The sequence below is a fragment of the Erinaceus europaeus genome, chromosome 2 (assembly GCF_950295315.1).
Source record: "Erinaceus europaeus chromosome 2, mEriEur2.1, whole genome shotgun sequence".
In the NCBI taxonomy this organism is placed as follows: Eukaryota; Metazoa; Chordata; class Mammalia; order Eulipotyphla; family Erinaceidae; genus Erinaceus; species Erinaceus europaeus.
The window spans coordinates 87,037,006-87,062,259 of NC_080163.1; the positions used below are offsets into that span (position 1 = coordinate 87,037,006).

Consider the following 25,254-nt stretch of genomic DNA (forward strand, 5'->3'; position numbering starts at 1 on the left):
TCATGTTAATAGATAACTTTTTAATAGATCTAAGGGGCTGGACAATGGTGCACCTGGTTGAGTACACACGTGTACACACATGTGCAAGGTTTTAGGATTAAGCCCCCAGTCCCCACCTCCAGGGGAAAGCTTCAAAAGTGATAAGCAGGGCTGCAGGAGTGAATCTCTCTTTCCTTTTCTTTCTCTCCCTCTCCTTCTCTCTCTCCTTCCCACTCTCTCTTCTTCCCTTTCTGTCTTTTTCCCTCTCTCTCTTTTTTACCAGAGCATGACTCAGCTCTGGCTTATGGTGGTGTGGGGAATTGAACCTGGAACTTTGGAGCCTCAGGCAGAGTCTCTTTGCACAACCATTATGCTATCAACCCCTACCCTTTTCTTTCCCTCTCTCTCTTCCCCTTTTCTCTAACTTATCAAACAAAAAGGAAAGGTTATAAAAGGAAAACATGGCTACTGGGAATGGTGGATTCACTATGCAGGCACCAAGCCTCAACAATAACCCTGGTAACAATGATAATGAATCCAAGAATTATGGATATAAATTGCAAATACAGAGTTCATCAGGAAATAGTTTTTCATATTAATTGCAATGACACAGCCCAATGATACAGTTAAGACTCATCTGTGTTTCTTTTCTTCAACTTGATCCAGATGCCATTAGTTGGACGAAGAATCAGCTCGCCTGTCAGACCAAGTTCTTCTCTTTTCTGTGTGGACTCAACCCAAAACTGCCTCAAGATGCAGGAGAGAATGATCTTTTCCTCCATTATGGCAAACTTTTGACCTTCAAATGAATGTAAATACTTGTTTAGTTATGGGTATAATTCAAATATGAACAAGTACAGGTCCTATTAGAGGAAGTGAGCTATTTTATATGTTTATAGGCAGCTCTGGGCAGGTCAGGATCATTGAGGCTGTTGTGAAAGGTGACAATTCCTCAGTGCATTTCTCAGCTCCCCAGTGCATCTGATTAGCTGGAGTGAGCCAAGGAATTTATATGTTAGTAGAACCATCAATAAATTGGGTTATTTGAAGAATGTGAGTCATTGTTCTGGACTGACTTCTTGTTTGGTCTTTAATTTAACTTAGTACAGAATGACCAGATATGCTTCAGATTCATGTTTAAATGTGACTTCATAATACCAATGCCCATACTTACAGAGATGATAAAACGCTGGAACTACTAAACTCAAAAGTTTATTATACATGGTGATATTTTCTGCTTATTTTGTTTAAATACTTCACCTGGCTATATATGCAAGCAATCAGTTGCAAATGGTTGCAAATATAGACCTCAAAAACAGCAAATGTAAACAGTGGTTAAGTGTAAACAATAAGCTCATTAAATTTTCTACCATATAAAAAGTATTCTGCTTTTGCTCCAAATTTCCCACAATTCAGCTATACCAAGAAAACTCATATATTAAGTCTTAACTTACCAGTAATTCAAAATGTGATTGTGCCTGGAGATAAAGAGTCCTTAAGAGGTAATCTAACTTAGACTGAATGTTTGTAAGTAGACACTATCCCAGTCTGCTGCACTTATTTTACAAAAAGAGCTTAGGAAATATGCATGGGCAGGAGGCATGCAGAATACAGGTTGAATTCAACCATGTAAAAGTCATAGATATTGCCCTCAGAAGAAATCAGCCCTGATGACATCGTCACATCAGACTTTCTAACCCACAGGACTCAAAGAAAAATATTTCTTGTTTAAGCCTGACAGAGCAAAAGACTTCTGGTGGATACCAACCTATACAGTTTCTGGGTCCAGCAGAGAAAGGCACATAGGCATACGGATGGCGTCCTTGTGAATTCTCAGGAAAGAACCTTTCTGGCTTAAATTCCTCAGGGTCTGGGAAGTACTTTGGATCTCGATGCAGAGCATAGGTAAAGATGATGGCTTGAGAGCCCTGCAATATTTTGTAACCTGCTGTCAAGAAATAATTATGTGCGATGAAAATGGAGCAAGCAAAACAAATATTTTAAAAGGACCCACTCCCCCCATTGTTCTACTTAGAGAATGCTTACCAACTTCACAGTCTTCATTGAGATGGCGGGCAAACAAAGGAACTGAAGGAAAAAGGCGAAGGGTCTCTTTAATAACACAGTCTAGATATTTCAGTTTCTTCAAATCTTCTAAGCTGACAGGACGATCAGACTCCCCTGATTCGAGTAAACACAGGAAATGACAATGAAGGAACTGTTTGGGGTTAGGGGGCGAGACATCAACATAGAGCACAGTAATTAAAAACATATGCAAATTAAAATGGGGCAACATACTAAGTAAAAGAAACCAGACACAAAGGTCATAGCTGTAAAATCTGATTTATAGGAAGTATTCAACATGGTAAATCCATAGAGGCTGAAAGCAAATTTATGGGTGCTATAATCTCCAGTCAGAGAGAATAGGAAAGATTTGATTAATGGTACAGATTGTTCTTTTGGGAAGCAAAAACATTTTGGAATGGGGTAGAGACTAGAGTTGTTGGGGGGGGGATAGTGGCACACCTAATTAAGTGCGCATATCACCATCCTCAGAGACCCAGGTTTGAGCCCCAGCTCCTCATCTCATGAGTGGTGAAGCAGGTCTACAAGTGTCTGTCTTTCTCTCCTCATCTATATCTTCCCTCCCATCTCAATTTCTATCCTGTCAAATAAAAATAGAAAGAGGTGGTCCAGGAGGTGGCGCAGTGGATAAAGCACTGACTCTCAAGCATGAAGTCCTGAGTTCAATCTCTGGCAGCACATGTACCAGAATGATGTCTGGTTCTTTCTCTCTTCCTATGTTTTGCATGAGTAAATAAAATACTTTAAAAAATAGAAAAAAAGAGAAAAAAAAGGGGGGAGTAAAAATTGGTCATCTGGTGGGTTCATAGTGCAGGCATAACCCTGGTGGGAAAAAAATTGTTATAACTAATCCACTAAGAGAGAGAGAAAAGTTGTATAACACAGAATATACTAAATTTTCACTTGAAAAATTATTAATTTTGAATCCTCAGTACTTCCTGTATTTCTCTTATGTCACTTTCTTAAACTTTCCAGTCATGATTTCAAAGTTCTTTCCTTTTTCTTTCTTCCTTTTTTGAAAAATCTTTGTATTTAGTTTAATGAGAGAGATATAGAAGGTTACAGAGATAAAGAGACCATAGCAATACTCAGCTCTGGTTAATGGTGGAGCAGAGGGTGAAACCTGGAACCTTGCTACATCACCTGGGACTGCAACAAAACAGCACTAGAACAACTTCAGGAACCCACCAAATCACCGGTAAGTGCAAACATGTGTGGCTCGTGGACAGAGAAAGGCCTAAGGAGAGATTGAGCACCTGGTAACAGTCTTGGCAGTTTACCAGTTGAGGCACCACCTCCAGTCTGTTTCTACCAACAAAAAGACTGTTGAAAGGAGAGGACTCCCCTGAGACTCACCAAATGCATCTGTGAGTCTCCATTGCTACTGCCCTCAGAGGCTAGAGCAGCAGGGGGGAGGCCCTGTGCTGACATTGGGAGACAGAGAACTGAACAGGAAACTCAGGAGAAGAGCTACATCTGGTGGCCTATTGGTGGGGCTATATAGTAGGAGCCTTTCCATATTGTTCTCCTGATGAGAACATAGTGAATAATTGCCTCAGAACTGACAGAATATAAATGGGACTTGTTTAGACACTTACAGGAACCAGCAGTGCTGCCCAGCTTGGCAGAGAAACTGAATTGAGCCTGGAGCTATGGATCCTTGGGGTGTGAGAGTCTCTTTGCATAACCACTGTATTACCTCTCCCCCACCCTGCTTTATCTCTTGATCAGGAGTGAGTGATTACACTAAGTAGTACACCTGTAGTTTAAAAGCCCTGAGGCTCCCATAGCCTACAGGGAAGAAAAGGAACAAAAGAGGCTTTTAAGCCACTGTACTCCAACTCAGGGATTGAAATAGTATTGAAACAACTGTTAATTTCCACAACTATGAACTCTTTAAGTACCTTACTTAGACACAAGTTAATCCAGGCAAAAGTGATCAGTAATTTGAAAAGTACTGAGAGAGGAACCTCATAACATACCATATAGAATGGTTAAACCAATAAGAAGAAATATTGGAGAAATGAACCAGGACAAGAGTCCAGCTCAAAGCCCCCCAAAGGTTGAAGCACAAAATAATGAGGTCAACATCCAAACACTAGTTAAGGAAATAGTCACAGGAGTGAGTAAAGAGTTTGAAAAAATTGTTATCAGAAATGCAGACATCAGAGAGATCCCTCACAGAATGGGATAAGATCTTTACATTCCATAAATGAGACAAGAGTTCAATAACCAAAATATATAAAGAGCTTGCCAAATTCAACCATAAAAAAACAAATAACCCCATCCAAAAATGGCAAGAGGATATGGACAGAATATTCACCACAGAAGAGATCCAAAAAGCCAAGAAACACATTTAAAAATGCTCCAAGTCTTTGTCAGAGAAATGCAAATAAAGACAACAATGAGATACCACTTTACTCCTGTGAGAATGTCATACATCAGAAAAGGTAGCAGCAACAAATGCTGGAGAGGTTGTGGGGTCAAAGAACCTTCCTGCACTGCTGGTGGGAATGTCAATTGGTCCAACCCCTCTGGAGAGCAGTCAGGAGAACTCTGAGAAGGCTAGAAATGGACCTACCCTATGATCCTACAATTCTTCTCCTGGGGATATATATCCTAAGGAACCCAACACACCCATCCAAAAAGATTTGTGTATACCTATGTTCTTAGCAGCACAACTCTACAAAAGAAAGTCTTCCCTTATGATGATGAAACTACAGTCCTCCTACAGAATGAACAAGAAATGATGTACTAACCTCATGTTTTAATACTTTCTACCATATACCCTGAACTTTATCTAGCCTTCCCTTCTATTCACATTGGCATCCGGACTATTTTCTGTGACTTGGTTCATTTAATTTCCCTTTTAAAATACTCTTTCCTTTATTATTCCCTACCATCTAATTTCTTTATAAAACTGCATCAGATTTCAATTTTTTAAATATTTCACACAATTCTTTTCTTATTAGTCTTTCATCTGTAGGGAGCCAAGTGATTAAACCAAGGTTAATTAATGTCAATGGCACAGTGTATTGTCACTTGTGCGTACGCTGATAAGGCCTCTAAATGCATTGTCTTAATTCCCGAAATCTATAAATATTATCTTTAAAAGGGAAAGTGGCTCCTTGCAGATTTAAGTTAATGATATTTAAATGGGAAAATTATCCTGAATTATCCAGGTGGAACTAAAATGTCATCACACATGTCCTTAGAGAGGCAGAGGAAGATTCAAGAGAGAGGATGTAGTAATGTGATGATAGAGGCAGAGATGTGAATGATGGAGCCTTAAGCCAAGGAATTCTGGTAGCTTCAAGCAGTGCATGAAGGAATTCTCCCATAGGCTTTCCAAGAGTACAACCCTGCTAATAGTTGACTTAGCTCAGTCAAACTGACTTTGGACTCCAGTGTCCAGAAGTGTGATAAGACACATTCCTATTCCTCTAAGCCACCCAATTTATAGAATTGGTTAGAGCAGCCACAGACTACTAACTAGTATTCTTCACCTCCTCCTCCTCCTCCTCCTCTTTTATCTTGCTTTCAAGATAAATATGAGACCTGGAATAAAAATCATAAGACAGGGGCCAGGTGGTAGTGCACCTGGTTGAATGCACATGTTACAATATGCAAGGACCCAGGTTCAAGCCCCTGGTCCCCACCTGCAGGAGGAAAGCTTTGCAAGTGGTGAAGCAGGATGGCAGGTGTCTCTCTTTCTCTCTCCCTCTCTATCTCCCCCTACCCTCTCGATTTCTGACTGTCTCTATCCAATAAATAAAGATAATAAAAATAAAAATAAATCATAAAACAAAGGTAATGATGGTAAAGAAAAACTATAGAACAAACCTGGGAATGGTTATATAATTTGAGCATTATCTCAGGACTCCATACCTGCATACTGCAGGTGATATATCAGAAATGTATATCCTATCAAATTAATTTTCTTTTTCTCTTATTTGTGACCAGGTACAATACTATTGGTATACAAGTAGCTTTCCTTGACTCCTCTGAATAACCTCTCCCATTCTTCTCTACACCCAAATTGTACAATATTCATGTCCCATGTATAGTGCATGACTCAATGGTTTTTGTACAGGTCCCTTAGTGCATGCAGACATCTATTCCAGTTCATTCATAGGTCAGATGATGAGCAAGTTCTGTAATCAAGCAGAGGAGGCCTTGCAGAAGAGACAAGCACTGACAGATCTCATGTGGGGGTCTCCTGCCGTTAAAATACCTTTAGAGCAGGGCCTAATGGACTTCCCAGGGAGCAAGAATGACACTGGTTTAGTGGACTTGGAACCCACAGTAATATCACTGAAGGGAGCAAACATACCAAACACTTCCTCCAGTTCTTTGTCTACCTTTTTCTGGACTTCTGGGTAACAACCCAACATATACAGGGACCAGTTTATTGCAGCTGCAGTTGTATCATGACCCTACACATGGAAGAACAAAAGTAATTGTAAAAGCAGAGTTATACTGATATCAGGAATTATAATTCTATTTTTAATTGCCTGTGGATTTTAACAGCTGCCGAGTGACTGTAAAACAACAAATTAATTCCTCAGTGTTCTGCATTATAACCTTATAGGTCTTGGGTATACATCATTAAAATTCACCATGTGTAGTCTGGGGAATCAGCATAGTGGTTATACAAAAGACTTTCATGTTTGAGGTTCTGGACTCCCAGATTCAATACCCAGCACCACCATAAGCCAGAGCTGAGCGGTGCTCTGGTAAAGAAAAAAAAAGTATATATATATATTCCACTGGTTTGATCCAGCTCTCTATTTTACATATTGGAAAGCTGTGACAGGGATTTGAAACTATAGGAACCCTCTCATGCTGTGCAGCAGAGAACAAGAATAGGAGCTGAGGTCTGCAGACCTTTAATTCAACTTGTTTTATTCTGCCGTGTCACCCATCCTTTCACCCCACAACCCATGAGATTCATGTGCATTTGCCTTGTATCCAGGTGACTGGAGGTAGATCAGCTCACAATGTTGAGCAAACAGACACTAAAAACTATGATGCTTTTCACTTTCTTCTATTTCCAGGAATGAACACGTGGTGCATTCTGTTTACTAATTTTCAACCCACATATTGAGAGACTCACACCTTGTAATATTTAATAGGGCTGTCTTTGAAAAACTGCTTTTTTTTTTTTTTGCTAGGATTTTGTTTAAAATCCTAGCAACTTGACTACAGCAGTACATCAAAAAAAAAGTATGCATCACAGCCAAGCAGGATTTATCTCAGGGATGCAAGGCTGGTTTAATATATATAAGTCAATAAATGTGATTCACCACATCAACAAGAGGTAATCCAAACCCACATGATTATCTCAACAAATACAGAAAAAGCCTTTGATAAATCTTAAACTCTCTTTAAAAATCACAAACTGGTGAAATCCTCATTTCAGAGTTCTTACTGCTTTCTTAAGTAAGTCAGCTTTTAACAGCAGCTAACTGCTCACTTGTTAGAATTAAAAAAAAAAAAGTTAGTAGGAAGTAGACTTGTAGGTCTGGAATATTAACCAGAAGCATGAAGCAATATAGAGAACAGAAAAAAAAGTGTTTTTTTTTTTTTTTCTAGATGCTCTTCTGCTTGCAAAAATATCTGGCAGGCCTTAAGCTTTCTGGAGGGAAAAAAAAAATGTGTTCACTGCTCTCCCCATCAGTAACCACAATCCTTTCCTGAAGAAGGTAGCTGACCAGATGTTAACCAGGTTCTAATATTTTATAACTTCTAATTATGATACCCTAGATTTTCATTAACTATACTAGGTGATTTAAAATTTGATTCATTTTTAATAATACAAAAGGTTCTGAAAAACCTAGATTTTGTTTAATATCTAAAAATGACAGAATGATATAAAGTACCTCAAACATGAAAGTGTCAACTTCTTCTCGAATAGCTTCATGACTTAGCTTGTTTCCTTCATCATCTGTTAAATTTAAAAGCAAGTCAAGAAATACTCTGCTTTTCCATTTGGAGGGGCCCCTGTTGTCACTTCCACATTCTTCATTTCTCTTCAGTTCATTGGCCCGTTCTGCAATGACCTGTATGATTTAAGTTTTGTAATATTTATTTTTTAATTTATTTTCCCTTTTGTTGCCCTTGTTGTTTTATTGTTGTAGTTATTATTGTTGTTGTTATTGATGTCATTGTTGTTGTATAGGACAGAGAGAAATGGAGAGAGGAGGGGAAGACAGAGAGGGGGAGAGAAAGATAGACACCTGCAGACCTGCTTCACCACCTGTGAAGTGACTCCCCTGCAGGTGGGGAGCCGGGATCCTTGGCGCTAGTCCTTGGGCTTTGTTTGAGCCACCTGTGCTTAACCTGCTGTGCTACCGCCCAACTCCTGACCTGTATGATTTAAACAACTACATGTCTTTTTTTTAAATTTGGAATTCAATGTACCAAATAATATATTTTCCTATGAAAATATGGTCATCTCCTTAACTTACTTTTAGTAGTCTCTATCTCAATAATAATTTTCCTCTTGTTAACATATAATAAAGTATAATACTCACTTATTAAAAGCATTATTCAATAAGACATTCTATTATCAGTCAAATTCATAATTTTCAACTACTATTTTTATAATCTTTTCATCAGGAAAAAGGGTATTTGCCTATTATAGATGACCCAAGAGAGCTGAAGGAACTAATGAGAAAAAATTGAGAAGGCAGTCATTGATAATAGACTAATTATAGGTCACTCTAATTACTTGGCAGACTGAGAAAAGTAACAGTATGTTGATTCGTCAGTTTATCCTGTGTGTCCACAGTACTTTCTGCCTGGAATGCTCTCTCCTTAGACACTAGCATGGCTAATTAGCATCTTCATATCAGGGCTGTGTTCATTTTCACACCACCAGAAAGGCTCTCCCTAATCATTGTATGGCTTTCCTCTGTGCTCATTAGCTTATTAATATCACTTTATTTTTCCATTTCTCTTATCATTTGACATTCTGTTGTATTTGCTAGTCCATGTTTCTCCTCCAACTTGCACATTGCACCCATGTGCTAGCAAATGTTTCTTTGCTCATTGATTTATTTCCAGATGCTGTTTAGCATTTAAGAACTGCCTACTAGAGCTTTGATGAGTGGACAGAAGAATTAATGTCCACATTAGTAATTTAGCTGCACACTGCACTGTTATACTCCTACTAGACAGCTATCCGAATTTGTTACTAAGTGGTTTGAATGGATAGATGGCAAGTTCTTTGAGAGAAAGAACTTCCTCTTTTCTTCTTTTATTGTCTTATTCTTTTATTCCAGATGGAGCCTTCTGTTTTCAATTTTTAGAAATCATTAAGTGTATACTGTTGCTTGTACAACAGTATTTATTATTTACATTATTATATTACATGAAATTTGAGGAAAATCTAATCATGAATTATAAAATATGAAATATTAGCCATTCTCCTCCTAACAGGTGATTATATCCTCCAACTGTAGTTGATTAAATCTAACATCTGTCCTATTTTATTTAATTTATTTTTATTTTTTGCGAGGGAAGAGAAGGGCAGTCTAGCGCATCTCATTCATCTAACATTCACTGACTTGATAGTCACTTGGTAATAATGAGTACCTCATTGAAAATAACCAATTCCAATATATCTCAAGTCATCTTTTACAGCAAAAATAGAGAATATTGAAATAGGCCTTTAAAAAATGTGTTGCAGATATCATGAATCTAAGGTCTCATGTATGTGAGAGTGAGCTCTATCACTGAACTAACACCCTTGCCTAAGTAGACATTTTCATTAATATATTTAAGTTATAACTTATAGTATGTTTTCAGTGGACTGTTTTTTCTTTTTCCTGAACATATTTTTTAGCATAAAAAAATTTAATTATCTGCTTAGTTTTGAATTGGGTGAGATTAAAAAACGTAACAATTATAGATTTATATATAAAAAGATCTCTTGAGAGATAGTGCACTGGGTAGATAAATGCTTGGCCAGCATTACATGGGAATGCCACATTGGCACCACAGGAAACTTTGGTGCTGTCGTATCTCTCTCTGTTTCCAATCTGAATGAAAAAGTAGTCGACAGTGGTATGCTCTAGACCCCTACTGCACAGAAAAACATATATTCTGGAAACAATAATAATAATAGTTCTGCAACAGTGCAAATGTACTTAGTACTAACAAATTTTACACTTAAAATGACTATACATTTTATGCTACCTAATCATTTCTGCAAAAAAATAATAATCAAGAGCTTACATTGTTGGTGAAATTATGGAGAGTCTTTAGGCTTCTTTTGTGTTCCCATCCTTCCTTAACCATAAGGAACAGAAAGTCCAGCCAGAGCCAAGGTGTCCTCATTCTTCTATGTATCATGTCACTCATCCTGTAAATAAAATAAAAGTACAATAACTCATACATCAGTGTGTACTTCTTGAACACCTATTTGATGTCTAGTCTCACTGAGTGTATATGGGGGGGGTGTCTTATGGGCTACTAAGAGCTCCATGATTTACACTCAATAATATATAATATAGACTTGGGCACACACCCAATAAAGCTTAATATGTTCACCTTTTTTAAAAATATTTATTTTATTTATTTATTCCCTTTTGTTGCCCTTGTTGTTTTACTGTTGTAGTTATTATTGTTGTATTTGTTCGATAGGACAGAGAGAAATGGTGAGAGGTGGGGAAGACAGAGAGGGGGAGAGAAAGATAGACACCTGCAGACCTGCTTCACTGCTTGTGAAGCGACTCCCCTGCAGGTGGGGAGTCAGGGCTCGAACCGGGATCCTCATGCTGGTCCTTGTACTTAGCGCCACCTGTGCTTAACCTGCTGTGCTACAGCCCGACTCCCTCACCTTTTTTTTTTAACCTCCAGGGTTACCGCTAGGGCTCAGTGCCAGCACTACATATCCAGTGCTCCTGGTGGCCATCTTTTTCCAGTTTATTGGATAGTTCAAAGATAAATTGGGAGAGGAAGGGGAGATAGAGAGGGAGAGAGAAAGATAAAATACCTGTAGATCTGCTTCACTGTTTGTGAAGCATCGCCCCTGCAGGTGGGGAGCAGGGACTTGAACCCAGATCCTTGCTCTCAGTACTATGTGTGCTTAACTCAGTGCACCACTGTCCAGTCCCCACCATTTCTTTAGATGAATGCATAAACTGTTATAAAACTTCCTCACTAGACAACTACTTGGTCTCTGCTTCTGTTTCTCCAGGGAGAGTTCTAACCTCCCATGGCTGCCTATGGTTTTTGTATCCTCAATTAAGATGAAATCTGCCTCTTAGTACTACCCATTAATTGGCTTGGCTTTTCCTTCAGAGTGATGGGAAGACAGTGGTTTGTCCTCTACTATGGAAAAGTGTTCATTAGGGGGCCAGGTGGTGGCACACCAGGTTAAGCGCACATAGTGCAAAGCCCAAGGGCCCACTCAAGGATCCTGGTTCGAGCCCCTGCCCCAAGCCTCTGCCCCAACTGCAGGGAGATTGCTTCACAAGCAGTGAAGCAAGTCTGTAGGTGTCTATCTTTCTTTCCCCCTCTCTGTCTTCCCCTCCTCTCCCAATTTCTCTCTGTCCTATCCAACAGCAATAACAGCCCTACCCTACCAGGGAAAGAGAGAGGCAGGCTGGGAGTATGGATCGACCTGTCAACACCCATGTTCAGTGGGGAAGCAATTACAGAAGCCAGACCTTCCACCCTCTGCATCCCACAATGACCTTGGGTCCATAGTCCCAGAGGGTTAAAGAATAGGAAAGCTGTCAGGGGAGGGGATGGGATACAGAGTTCTGGTGGTGGGAACTGTGTAGAGTTGTAGTCCTCTTATCCCATGGTTTTGTCAATGCTTCCTTTTTTATATAAAAATCAAAACAAAACAACAACAACAAAAAGCCCTCTTGCATATTTCACCAAGGCAAAGGATCTTGGAGAAGCTCAGAAAGAAATGGGATGGAGAGGTGGTGGGGTCCTGATGTGTGGTGGTGGAAAAGACCTAGGTTGGGGGACAAGTGTTTTCTAAGACACCTATCATGCGGAGATGAGAAGCTGTACCTACATGTCAACAATTGTACTGTAAACCATCAACCCTCTAGTAAAATAAAATAAAATAAGCTGCTTTATAGTCTTTGTATACAACTTAAACAACTTTTTTTTAATAGCAAAAGATTATTTAATAGTTTTTCATGGACAGCTCATGAAGGCAGTGAAGCACCTTGCTATTAGGAAAGTAAAACCCAGGTAGTTTGTACAGAAAATATAAAACCATAAATGGAAATCACCTGAGTTGTTCTATAAGCAACATAAAACTCATTCTTAACTCTAGGTTAACAGAGGGAACTGGTGTTGATGTGTATATAGAGAATTCTTTGGAAAAGATATTGTGATCATATGTAAGCAGGACTCTTACCTGTTTTCACTGGAGGTTAGTTAACATCTACAACTTAAACAACTTTTTATGTGAAATGAAATGTGTGCTTAAGTGATGTTTAATATTATGTTTTATTTAAAACAATAAAAAAGATAAAAAGCAAAATAAAGTCACTGGGGATTTTTTTTTCTTTTCTCATTGTTGAGACTTCAATGTCTAAGCCAACTTTTTTTTTTTTCCAGATAAAAAGAGAGACAAAGGGTCTGGGCAGTGCCATACCAGGTTATGTTCACATAGTACAAAGTGCAAGAACTCGCACAAGAACACCAGTTCAAGCCCCTGCCTCCCTACTGGGGGGGGGGGGGGGAGTCTCTTCATAAGCAGTGAAGCAGGTCTGAAGGTGTCTCTCTCCCTTTCTCCTCCCCCCTCAATTTCTCTCTGTCCTATCCAATAAAAAAAAAATGGGAAAAATGGCAGCCTGGAGCAGTGGATTCCTAGTGCTGTCACTGAGCCCCAGTGATAACCCTAGAGGCAAAAGAGAAATAGAGAGACAGAGACAGAGAGATACAAGGAAAGACATCACAGGACAAAATTTCCCCCAGTGCAATGGGGGCCAGGCTCTATCTTGGGTGCTAGGCATGGCAAAGCAGGTACCTTCCCAGGTAATCTAGTTCTCCAGCCTCACTATAAATAAGTTTTAAGTCCTAATCACTAGCAATTTTTTTAAACAATCAAAAGAATGCCATTTACCTATAAACTGCACGGACATACTCGGAATCACCATTACTTTGAGCACCAATATTCTTTCCCATGGCAGTTTCTGGAAAATATGATGAGAAATAAACATTCAACTCATGTACATTTCTTGTGTTTACTTTCCATTGGCAGATATAAATCAAGGCCATTTTTTCAGTATTTGAAATTGTTCTTGCCCCCTTTCCCCACTCACCTTCTACCCTCTGTTTCTATATTCTACACTATTCCAGCTTTTCCCTTTCCTTAATTTTCCTGGTACGTTGGCTCCAGACTGTTCTGCTCAGGGTCCCATGTGCAGTGGTTGCTTCTCAAGGTCGCACATTCAGCAGCAGAACCACCCTGAGGAACCCGTGATCTTTCAACCTCTCCATGTGCCTTCCTAGTGTGGTGCTATTTCCATCTGGATCATTCTATCTTTTCACCATAACTCAAGTAGCAAATCTTTCAGACTTACCACAGATGATATCTAAGGCACAAAGAGTGATGTAAAAAAAGCAGTTAAATGCTTCTTGGTTAGCATGTTTTTCAAGCTTGCTAACCAATATATTAGCTTGCTCATTCATGACATCTAAGAAGTCTTCCAGAATTGTAAAATGGAAAGTAGGTGTGAGCATTTTTCTCCTAGAGCGCCATTTGTTTCCAGTGCTAGAAATAAAATGCAGAATTATAAGTAAAGAGGGAGTAACATCTGAAAAAATGTAAAGAAATTTAAGTAAACAAAATTGTCTTGAGATAGCTTGATCTACAGGTTCTTAAAGTTTTGCTCAAAAAGACAAAGAAATACATGTAGTTGCAGAATATGAATACAGTACACATTATTGTTAATTTTTAGAATAGAATATATAAAAGATTAAATTACTTTTGTAAAATACCTTAATACCTTAATCCTGAGTTCCTTAAAGTTATATTTCTCTCTCCCTTCATCAAAATTTTTTTCCCAGAGTTATCATTGGAGCTCAGTGCCTGCACCATGAATCCACCTCTCCTGTTGGCCTTTTTTTTCCATTTTTATTGAGTAGAACAGAGAGAAACTGAAAGGGGAAGGAAGAGAGAGAGAGAGGGAGGGGGAGGGAAGAAAGGAGTGAGAGAGGGAAGGAGAGAGGGAAGGAGGGAAAGAAAGAAGAGAAAAGAAAAGAAAAAAGAAAGAAGATAAAAGAAAAGAAAGATAGTTACAGACCTACTTCAGTGATCATGAAGTGTCCCAGCTGTACAGGGGGAGCAGGGACTCGGACTGGAACCTTGGTCCTTGGGAATATCCTTAAATTTAGAATTATGTGTACTTAACTGAGTGCGCCACCTCCTGGCTCCCCTTATCAATACCTTAAAGTTCAGATAATCCACATGTGTCATGATTCTACTTTGATTGTACAAGGTTTCTGTCTTGGTCTTGCTAGACTCTTCCGTAGAACATGAAACCTTAACCTCATCAAAGCCAGGACTGCAAAAGCTGAATAAGGGCAAGAGACTGATATACTCTAACGATAACTTTTTAGTCGCTATAAGGCCACCCCATCAGCTGGGGCCCTATTCGGGGGAGACCTGAGATTCCCAAACAGACGTGATGGGCCTAGACCTTGAACAAATACCTCTCTCCATTGTTACTGGTCATCTCTATCAGAAACAACAGAACAGACCCCTTTGTGGGCCCCCATAGGACCTTGCCCTCAACTTGGAGCAACAACGGTAGAAAATGTTCCACAGTCCGAAGGGAGGATGGACAACATACTCTATACTATATCTGAAGAAGTTGGGTCCTGATATTGGGGCAGCTTGGAATGTCCCTACTCATGACCACAGAATGTGAGCTTGGATCTACAGGGATGTAGAGGTCACATAGGCTCCTAAGTCGAATATGGGCCCCAGATCACATCAAATTGATGACTTTTACAGTCAACAATATTTATACACCTTTCCCATATTTGGGAGCTACTCTTGTCCCTGATCCAGATTTCTGGTGCTTCTTCCAGCCATGACATCATCTCCCCAGACATTAAGATCCACCTGCATATCAGATTTCAGGCTAAGGCAAAACAAACAAACAAACAAAACAAAACAATACTAGTATAGCCACAGGCCCTTTGGAATATAACTAAAATATGCCTACTAGCTATCTACAAAATGGAGGACCCCCTCAACTCTTAATCTCCACTATTCCAGCCTTTAGGTCCACAATTGGTCAACAATTTGTTTGGCTTTGTATGTTAACTCTCTTTTCAACCACCAGGTTCCAGATGCTACCATGGTGCTGACCAGACTTCCCTGGACAGACGACCCCACCAATGTGTACTGGAACTCTGCTTACCCAGAGCCCTTCCTCACTAGGGAAAGAGAAAGACAGGTTGGGAGTATGGGCCTGTCAATGCCCATGTTCAGTGGGGAAGCAATTACAGAAGCCATATCTTCCACCTTCTGAATCCCACAATGACCTTGGGTCCATACTCCCAGAGGGTTAAAGAATAGGAAAGTTATCAGGAGAGGGGATGGGATATGGAGTTCTGGTGGTGGGAATTGTGTGGAGTTGTACCTCTCTTATCCTATGGTTTAGTCAATGTTTACTTTTTATAAATAAAAAATTTTTAAAAAGAATATGAAATTTAATTCTGGATCCTGGTTCATGGATTGAAGTTACTATCCTCAGTATAATTTTTGGGGATTAACTGCCTTTCTCATTAAATTTTCAAACTCTCTCTGCTCTAGGTTCTCCCTGGCTTCACTTCTTTAATACACCAGGACCTCCTACTTCTATCTGGAAACTACTGGTGGTCATTACTACTCAGGATTCATTAGAAACTACTACAAACCATGAACTCATGTTTTATCAAAGTTCTATTATTTTTTGTTTGTTTTGACATTGTTGGAGCCTTACACATGCACAATTCTCCAGGTTGGAGCTGACTTTTTTCATTCAGACATGGAGGTAGAGAGAAGAAGAAAGTGTGGATGAAGAAGCACTTTATGGCACTGGACCTTCCTCCAGAGTCACTCTGTCCTCAAGTGATTTGTTGGGATTTTAATGTGGGTCAGACACAAGGCCAGGCAGTTCCAGTTAGTAGAACGTTTCCTTCTAGATTCTTCTTTACTTTCTGATAATAAATTGTATTGCTACAAAAGAACTACGTGTATCAACTCCTGGTATCACAGGCTAACCATAGAAGCAGCTATCTGTGCAGAATAATTTTACACTGACATACCTTGTAAGAAGTCCAAGTCCAAGCCATGGTTCCAAGAACTTGTACATATAGGACTTGTCAATTTGCCTTGAGCTAGTTAAAATTGTCTTAGAAAAAGAAAAAAAAAGTGAAACATACACAGACATAAATAAACAGTTTCAGTGATATGAGTTCCTGGTTAGAATCTAACTCCTTCTCAAAGCAACAGTGAATGGCCATTTCTCTGTGATTGATTTTTCCTTCTTGGAACTCAAAGAAATTCAAGCATCTAATATGCCTTCAGACTTGGGTAGTAAATGGTCTTGAATAAAAAGAAAATGACCAAGAGGATTCCCTGACTTCTGCCATGAACTAGAAAGTGGAGTCATTAATGATGGTGGAAGGACAGGAGAGGGGTCAGAGTACGTACAGAGGATGACCACATCTTGAGAGATGGAAATCTTGATTTCATCCTACCTCCTGCTCCCCCAAAACAATCTTGACCCATACACCCAGTGGGGGAGAAGTGATAGGATGAAGATAAGAGGACTCTGAACTCCAGCTCCATCAGCACCCAGAGAGAGAGAAGGAAAAGGAGAGGGACATATGGAGGTACTCACGTTGTCGTGAGTGGCTTGGAGGAGAAGAGAGGATTGAACCAGGAAAAGAAGGGGAAATTATGTATAAATGTGGACAGATAGTTGTAGAGAAGATGGTTGCCCCATGTCTACAACCTTAGGGGAACTATGGTAGATTGCAGTGGGGAGAGTGAAGATTCAGAACTCTGGTGGTGAGAATGGTGTGGATTTAAACCCCTGTTGACATGTAATTCTGTAATATAAAAATAAATAAATAAATAATAAAGAAAAAAGAAATCTTGAGTTCATTTCAGATATACAGTCATGAAGGCATATAGGTCACCATGATTTAAAAGGCAGTTCAAAGCTCAGGATTAACTTAATGCTATAAGTATATATTTGAGCTGCTAGCATATAAGGAGCCCTAAAGGCCAAGTCTGTGAATGGGTAACCTGGTATAACCGTGAAATGGAAAGATGTGTTGGGGGGTTCGGGCAGTAGCGCAGCAGGTTAAGAGCATGTGGCACGAAGTGCAAGGACCTGAGTAAGGATCCCGTTTGAGCCCCCAGCTCCCCACATGCAGGGAAGTCGCTTCACAACTGGTGAAGCAGGTCTGTAGAGATGTTTCTCTCTCCCTGTCTCTGTCTTCCCCTCCCCTCTCCATTTCACTCTGTCCTATCCAACAATGACGACATCATCAACAACAATAAAACAAAAAGGGAAAATAAATATAAAAAAAATTAAAAAAAAACTTTTAAGAAAGATGAGTGTTAAACCTGAGAACAAAATATTCCTCAAGGTTCTTGCTTCACTATTCTCTTCTGAATAGCTTTCCAGTGTCTGAAAAACCCTACTCTGGTGCCTTCACCATCTACTCTTACCCAAGATTCCGGTTTGTGGTACAAGAGAGATTCCAACATTTATAACACAGTAACTAAGAGAAAAAAAAATCACTATTTCCTAGGAATTTTCTGTAACTTTATTCATAAAGACAATCCTTGTTTATCTTATTTTTACTTCTCGTTTCATATCCTTTTCAAACTAAATCACAAGCTAATTTTCTATGCATAATGACAAGTTTTAAAATGTATAACCCTTTTGAGGTATATTTTTCAAAAGCATGGATTAACAATGTCTGCCCAATCAATAATAGATTAGCATTCTTTTTGCTAAATTAACTTAGAAGAGTAAATTTATAATGGATATAATATTAAATACTTAAATTTTATTAGTGTTATATATTTGGAATCTTACAACAGTGCCTTGCAAATAACATGTTGTAGAGTTTATTTAAATATACTTATTACTATTTAATTTATGAGTATATCACTAAATAATTAAATTTATCAGTAAATATTATTATAGTGATATTTAATGACTGAGCATATCCACTAAATATTGGAAAAATAATTTTGTCAGAATAAGAATTTTCTGGAATTTATTTATGGTTCTAAAAATTATTATCTCCTTATGAAAGTGAAAGACAATTTTCTTGTGAAAGATTTCACTTATGTGGAATATAGAGAGCTGAGACACATAAACTCACACAAAAAAAGACACCAGTTTATCTCTAAGACATTTGGAGAACTATGGTGACTGTTCTTGTGGGATAGAGGAGAGAAGCACAAAACTTTGGTGGTGGGAGTGCTACAGAGTTATACCAATATTACTGGGTAGTCAGAAAAATTCATGATGTATTTTTCTGTTGGTCTATGATAAAATGCATCATAGATTTCCAGACAACCTAATAGCTTCTAATTTTCTAAATCATTACTAAGTGACTAATAATTTTTTTGTTTTTAGAAAAAGTCCACTGTTGATTTTCAAAAAGGAGGAGGTGGAAGAGGAGGAGGAGTGGGAACCAGAGGGGAATATACTAGAATCACTTAACAAACGTGCACAGACATGTAGAAGAGGCTACTCTCCCCAGGATTCAGAGCACATCTGGAAAGAATTCAATGATTCTACAAAGCCTACTCTATTTAATGGAATGTTCCAGGTAGTGAATTCAATAAACTCTAAAGGCTCATTTACTATACTTATTATGATGAGAGCCTCACACCACCCTATACAAAGGGATATTAATTATATTTCTCATGTACTCACCTCCACATTTTCTGCATTATAAAGGGCCATCACTGGCACTGTCCCAAGCCAGACTTTCAATATTGGCAAGTGTCGGCATTCTTCTGTATAATGAATGAGCTGCTGAAAAAATTCTGGTAGGAAATATGTAATTTTAAATTCAGTCCAGTCAAAATTGTGTAATGAGTTCCTTATCTCTCTCTCAATGTGTTCACGTCACTGAGATCTCTCAGCTCTTTCATCTCTTAAAGGTAAGATGTACAGTTCCTATTACATAATTTGTATGAATTAGAAAGGTAACTTAATTTTTTAATGTGGGATATAGTATATATGAAACTACCTGGTTAACTGTGAAATGTGAAAGTTGGAGGATATTTATGGAGAGCCTTGTTACATTTCCCAAGAGCTCTGTGTTGAGGAATGACCAGGGAAAACATCTCAGTGTTCCAGGTTTGTATTTGCCATAAAGCTTATGAAATCCGTAACCTAATTATTCTGTATAATAACAGAGATATGTAGCCTCTCAAATATGGATAGGTGTTAGTGGAGCCAGAGGTTCAGACCACAGCCAATTTGATACCTACTATGAGTGAAGGGATATTTGACCTATTGACATCACAGCCATAAACCTGCTGAAATTCTCTTCAGTTGAGTGAGAACTTAAAAGAATGCTAGTTAGAAGAGACTGTGGTTCTGCCCTGTGTAGACCCTATTCTGTTCCTATTAAACACTAATTGTTCTTAAACAAACCATAGTACTTCTCGCTAATTTAAGCTGTATAGGAGTTCTTTTGATGAACTTTGTAACTAACTAATAAAGGACAAAAGGATCCCATAGTGCCTGCTACATGATTTTCTGTCTTCCTAAAGGACAATAAGCATATAAACCACATTGGGCCCTAAAGTTCTAGACATGAGTCCTTTAGTGACCATTTATTTGAATTATTTGAATATGAATCCTATATGGAAACTGAACTCATGATGGATCACAAGAGAAACCAATAGCCCTGGGTTGTTAAATATCTCTATATCTTTCTTCAAGGTACCCTATCATAAAAAGGAAGTTCTCTTTTGTTTTTCTAACCCTGGAATTTTTTTTCCATTCTGTATAAACTCTCTTGTTCTACTAATTCTTCAACTTCTCAGAGCCTTAAGACCTTAACAGAATCTCTTTCCTTCCTGGGGAGCTATAGTCTTGCTCCAAATAACAACTAAACAAATCAAGGAGCTTATTCCAAGTGCTTCTCAGATTCTCAGGATTTAGATTCAAGTCTTTAGACCATGTTGAGTGAATGCTGGTTTAAGAAAATGATCTAGTTTCATTCTCCTGCTTATGGCTGTTCAGTTTTCACACCATTTATTGAAAACTGCCCTTTCCCTATTGTGTGCTCTTGGCTTTCACAGTAAATTAATTAAAATCAATGAACTGAATAGGGTTAGGTTTTACTAGTGAGGCTCTCCCTCTCCCTCTCTCTCTCCCTCTCCCTCTTTCTTTCCCTCTCTTTCCTTGTCATCAATAGGGTTTCACCACTCTGAGAATACCTTTTTCAAATATAGAGATAAAAAGAGGGAGAGAAGGAAGTGGGATGGGAGGGAGTGGAGAGAGAGAAACGGAGAAAAGCAACAGAGCACTAAAGCTGCCTTCAATGTAGTAGCTTAAATGTGGGTCAGACACATGGCAAAGAAGTGCTGTGTATGTGTCTACTTCTCTCTCTCTCTCTGCTTTTCACTCTCTAAAAAATGACCAAGGAGAGCAGAAGAATCATGCAGACACTGAGCCTCAGGGATAACCTTGATGGCAAAAGGAGGAGGAGGAGAAGGAGGAGGAGAAGGAGGAGCAGGATGAGGAGCAAATAGCCAAAGCAATCTTGAGAAAGGATAAGAAAGCTGGACTATGAATTATATTGTAAAGCTAAAGTCATCTAAACAATATGATATTGGTATAGCACAAAAACTAGAACTCAGGAGAATAGAATAGAAAGTTCGTTAGTAAAGCCATCTTCCAGAGCTTCACACCTGCATGATGCCACCAGTCCCAGAGGGCTTTTTTCTCCCTTCAACCTCAGATAGAAGTAGAGAGAGAGGGAGGGAGAGATGAAGAAGGACAGAAAAACAGTAAAAAGAAGAGACATACAGAACCACTCTACTTTTGAAGTTTCCCCTGTGCAAGTTTTCCCATGTAGTGTAAGGGAGGCAAATCTAGGTCTTTACCTATGTTGAACTATGCACTTTAATGGATAAACTATCTCTTAGTCCCTAGTATTTTTAAATGGCACAGGCCATGTTTCTATTTACTTGTTTCTTCCTCTATTTCACTGAACTGGTCTTTTGCCTTTTTGATTTATTTATTATAATTATTTTTTAAAGCAACTGTAAATGACTGTCTTCATAATCTCACTTTCTGGAAGTTCATTATTATACAGTAAAGCATCTGATTTTGGTATTCATTTTTCATCCTGCATTTTTAATGAATTTATTTGTTGGCTCTAACAGGTGTGTGTGTGTGTGTGTGTGTGTGTGTTTCTCTACAAATTATCATCTAATATAGAAGTAGTGACTTTTTTTTTCTTGGAGTCCTGTTCAGCTGTGGGTTTTTTGGTACCAAAGGTTGAACCTGGGCCCTCCAGTGACTCTGGCGTAAGTGCCTGTTATGCTATCATTGCTTATATCTTCCCAGGCCCACTAATAACCATTTCACTTCTTTATAGCTTTAGTGCCTTTATTTCTTCATCTTGCCTAAATTTATTGGTTAGGACTTCCAGCTGATGTTGAGTGAAAATGGCAAGAATGAGTAATCTTGTCTTATTCTAGATAATAGAGGGAAGGCTTCCATGATGCTCTTGCCAAAAATGTATAAGCTCAACCTTTTATGATAAAACAACACAAAGCCAAATTAAGAAATACTTACAAATATTTGGCTTGTTTACAGCCAAGTATAAGGGTAATGGCAGATATGAAAAACTAAGAAATGATCACATATTAGAGCCACGGCAGGATTTCAATAAATGCTTTATTAATTATTTAATTAAGGACTTTATTCTTACCAGCTTCTAGACAGTGATATACAAACTGTATGCATTCAATTTAACCTGTAACATAACTTGGTAACATAGTTTTGTTTTGAACAAAGAGTGAAAGACCTTAACTTAGAGGATGAGCAGTGGCATACCTGGCTAAGTGCATACAGTACAGTGTTCAAGGGCCCAGGTTCAAGCCCTTGGTCCCCACCTGCAGTGGGAAAACTTCACAAGTGTTGAAACAGGGTTGCAGGTGTCTCTCTGTCTCTTTCCCTCTCTACCTCCTCCTCCTCTCTCAGTTTCTCTTTGTCTCTATCCAATAATAAAAATAAATAAATAAATAAACAAACAAACAAGACTTTAAGAATATTTTAAAAGACTTTAACTTAGAGAGTTGTAAATAACATCTAGTGTGTTAAAGATGTGTGTTAAAAGCAAGAAACTAAACAAAAGTTTCCCTGATGCCCAAAAGCCACTACTTGTCGACCAAATTTTTCCTTTGTGTAAGAAGTATGAATCATTCTCTTTACTCAGATAGTAATTGCAAGGGGCCAGGAGGTAGCTCAGTAAAGTGCATGCCTTGGATGTATGAGGCCCTAACTTAGACCTCAGGTACCACATGACAAGAAAGACAAAAGCAGGGTGTTGGGTTGTAGCATAGCTGGTTAAGCACACATGGTGCAAAATTCGAGGACCGGGCTAAGGATCCCAGTTCAAGCCCTGGCTCCCCATCTGCAGGGAGTTTGCTTCACAAGCAGTGGAGCAGGTCTGCAGGTGTTTATCTTTCTCTCCCTATCTCTGTCTTCCCCTCCTTTCTCCATTTCTCTCTGTCCTATCTAGCAACAACAGCATCAATAACAACAATAATAATAACCACAGTAATGATAAAAACAAGGGCAGCAAAAAAGGAAAATAAATAAACCTAGAGGGGTTTGAACTGTTTTGTGGAAAACTGAGAAATGTTACACATGTATAAACGATTGTATTTAATTTTACTGTTGACTGTAAACCATTAATTCCCCAATAAAGAAATTTAAAAAAAATGAAGTTACAGTGGAAAGAAAGAAAGAAAAATACCAAATGAAGTCCTGGTGGTGGCACACCCCAGGTTTGAGCCCCCAATCCCCACCTACATGGGGAATACTTCATAAGTGATGATGCAGGTCTGCAAATCTCTCTCTCTCTCTCTTTCTCACTAAATAAATAATAAGTAGGAAGGCCCAAGGGAATCCTTGTAGTTCTGAGTATCTCAACTTATACCCTTATGAAAAGTTAAGTACTAAACTCTAATTCACCTTCCTTGATGCATGCTTGCACTTACCAGATTGTTGAGTGTTTTCTGATTTACAGTGACTTATCCCCCATTAACAATATCTAATTCTGTATCTTCAAAAGGGTGATAAAAATAGTTCACTTTCGGGGCCGGTTGGTGGCACACCTGGTTGAGTGCATGTATTACAATGCGCAAGGACCCGGGTTTGAGCCCCTAGTCCCCACCTGCAGAGGGAAAGCTTCATGAGGGGTGAAGCAGGGCTGCAGGTGTCTCTCTGTCTCTATCCCTATCAACCCCTTTCCTCTTGATTTCTGGCTGTTTCTATCCAGTAAATAAAGATAATAAAAAAAATTTTTTAATAAAAAAATAATAGTTCACTTTTTAACAAGTCCTTTGATATTTGTATTTTTGCCAGAAAGACTTTGTATTTTTGCCATAATAACTTACTGTTGTGAAACTCCTCAAAGGGGCTAACTACGAAGACTAAGAAGGAATGAGTGCTGTGTTCAAGTCTTGGATGAAGGAAAGTGCATTGTGAAGGAATGGGGTCCTTAAATAAATAGAGATTAAATCTTAAAGGATTATGTGGTGTTTCTGGAAAGTTTCTCCCCTTAAGGGTTTCTTAGTCAAGACCAAAGGAAAGCCAGAATCCGTGATAGCACAGTTTACAGTTGAAAAAAAGGAAGAAGAAAAATAGCAAGGTGGGGGTCTAGAAATGTGTGCTAGACATGAAGAACTTCACACGGATCAGATCGCCCCAGCCAGGGAAACTGGAGAGAGCAGGGAATCCATTCTCTGGGGGATGATAGACTCCCTGGTAGCAGCCAACCCCTTAAGTGCTAAGGTTGCAAGGTGCCTTGAGGGGGTGGGTGCCTCAAGGGAACCCCTAGATCAGATCTGGGTGGAGCCCCTGCTTCCTCTGGTTCCCCGCTAGGTGGCGCAGAAAGAGCCCACCTGCTCTCTGGCGGGGACGCTCTGGGAGGCGCCGAGGAGCACCTTACCTCTCGGGTTCGGCTTCATCATCCACGCGTGACCCACAAAGGGGTAGGCACCAGCGATTGTCGGAATGGCTCTCATTTTCATCCAGTTCCGAGCGTATCTCGCCAGCATCTTCAGGAGGTTCACGATGAGGGTGGCGCCGGCCAGGGAGATGGCGCTCAGAGCGCTCCAGAGCAGCAGCTTCTGGACGAGGGTCATCAGCCCCAGTCCAGACATCGCGGCTGCTGTTCCCTGCGCTCTGGGTGGAAACTGGGAGCAGGGAAAGGCGGGGCTCCCCAGTGGCGGGCAGGTTTCAACCCCAGCAGGGACGCCAGTGGTGCTGGGAGGAGTTTCCCGGTCTTAGGGAGGCGCTAACTGGGAGCTACAAGGAGCGGTGATGGCTGGTCTGCAAATTTCTTTTGTCTATGGCCTTCCTTCCAGGTGCAGCACTGATGTTCCTGTAGCAGAGACCTGGGTACAGGTACTTTAGCATATGGGGATGCTCTTGGCCATTGGGGACCGATTTGAAATCTTCCAGGCTGCTAGATGGCACTCCTATTTAACATACAGGAGGCTAAACTTTGGTTGCTCCAAGAAGAAAAACGAAGGCCTAGGAAACAAATCCAAAACTCTACCGTGTGATAAATGTAGATGCCATGAACTTTGGGTCGTGGGAACCCACTGCTGGGCAAGAGGATATTCTGGCTAGAGAGAGTACCATTTATGTTCAAAATTAGAACTAAAGCATTTTGTTTTAATTTAATTTGACTCAGAAAGAGGAAATTTGGAAGCGTCTTCTGGCTCTCTGCCAAGGTACCTTTGCAATCAGTAGTTGGACTTATGGTTAGAAAATAAGGGTTTTTCTTGTTTGTTTGATTATTTATTTGTTTACTCAAGCACTGCTCAGCTCTCATATATGGTGGTGTGGTAGATTGCACCTGGGACCTTGGAGCCTCAGGCATGAGTCTCTTTGCATAACAATTATGCTATGGTTCAGCCTTTAG

The 25,254-nt window shown here is 39.4% G+C and overlaps 1 protein-coding gene across 1 annotated transcript; it reads right to left on the reverse strand.

The window, feature by feature from the left end:
* Positions 1-382: 382 nt before the first annotated feature.
* LOC103108709 (cytochrome P450 4V2-like) lies at positions 383-24,597 on the reverse strand. The gene is made up of 11 exons (XM_007517680.3): positions 24,274-24,597; positions 19,005-19,117; positions 16,363-16,448; positions 13,626-13,816; positions 13,166-13,235; positions 10,306-10,432; positions 7,947-8,126; positions 6,398-6,500; positions 2,026-2,160; positions 1,748-1,927; positions 383-778 (listed from the first exon to the last, which is right to left on the reverse strand). The coding sequence occupies exons 1-11, from the start codon at positions 24,485-24,487 to the stop codon at positions 606-608; spliced, it is 1,572 nt and encodes a 523-aa protein (XP_007517742.1). The 5' UTR covers positions 24,488-24,597; the 3' UTR covers positions 383-605.
* Between the last annotated feature and the right edge of the window lie 657 nt (positions 24,598-25,254).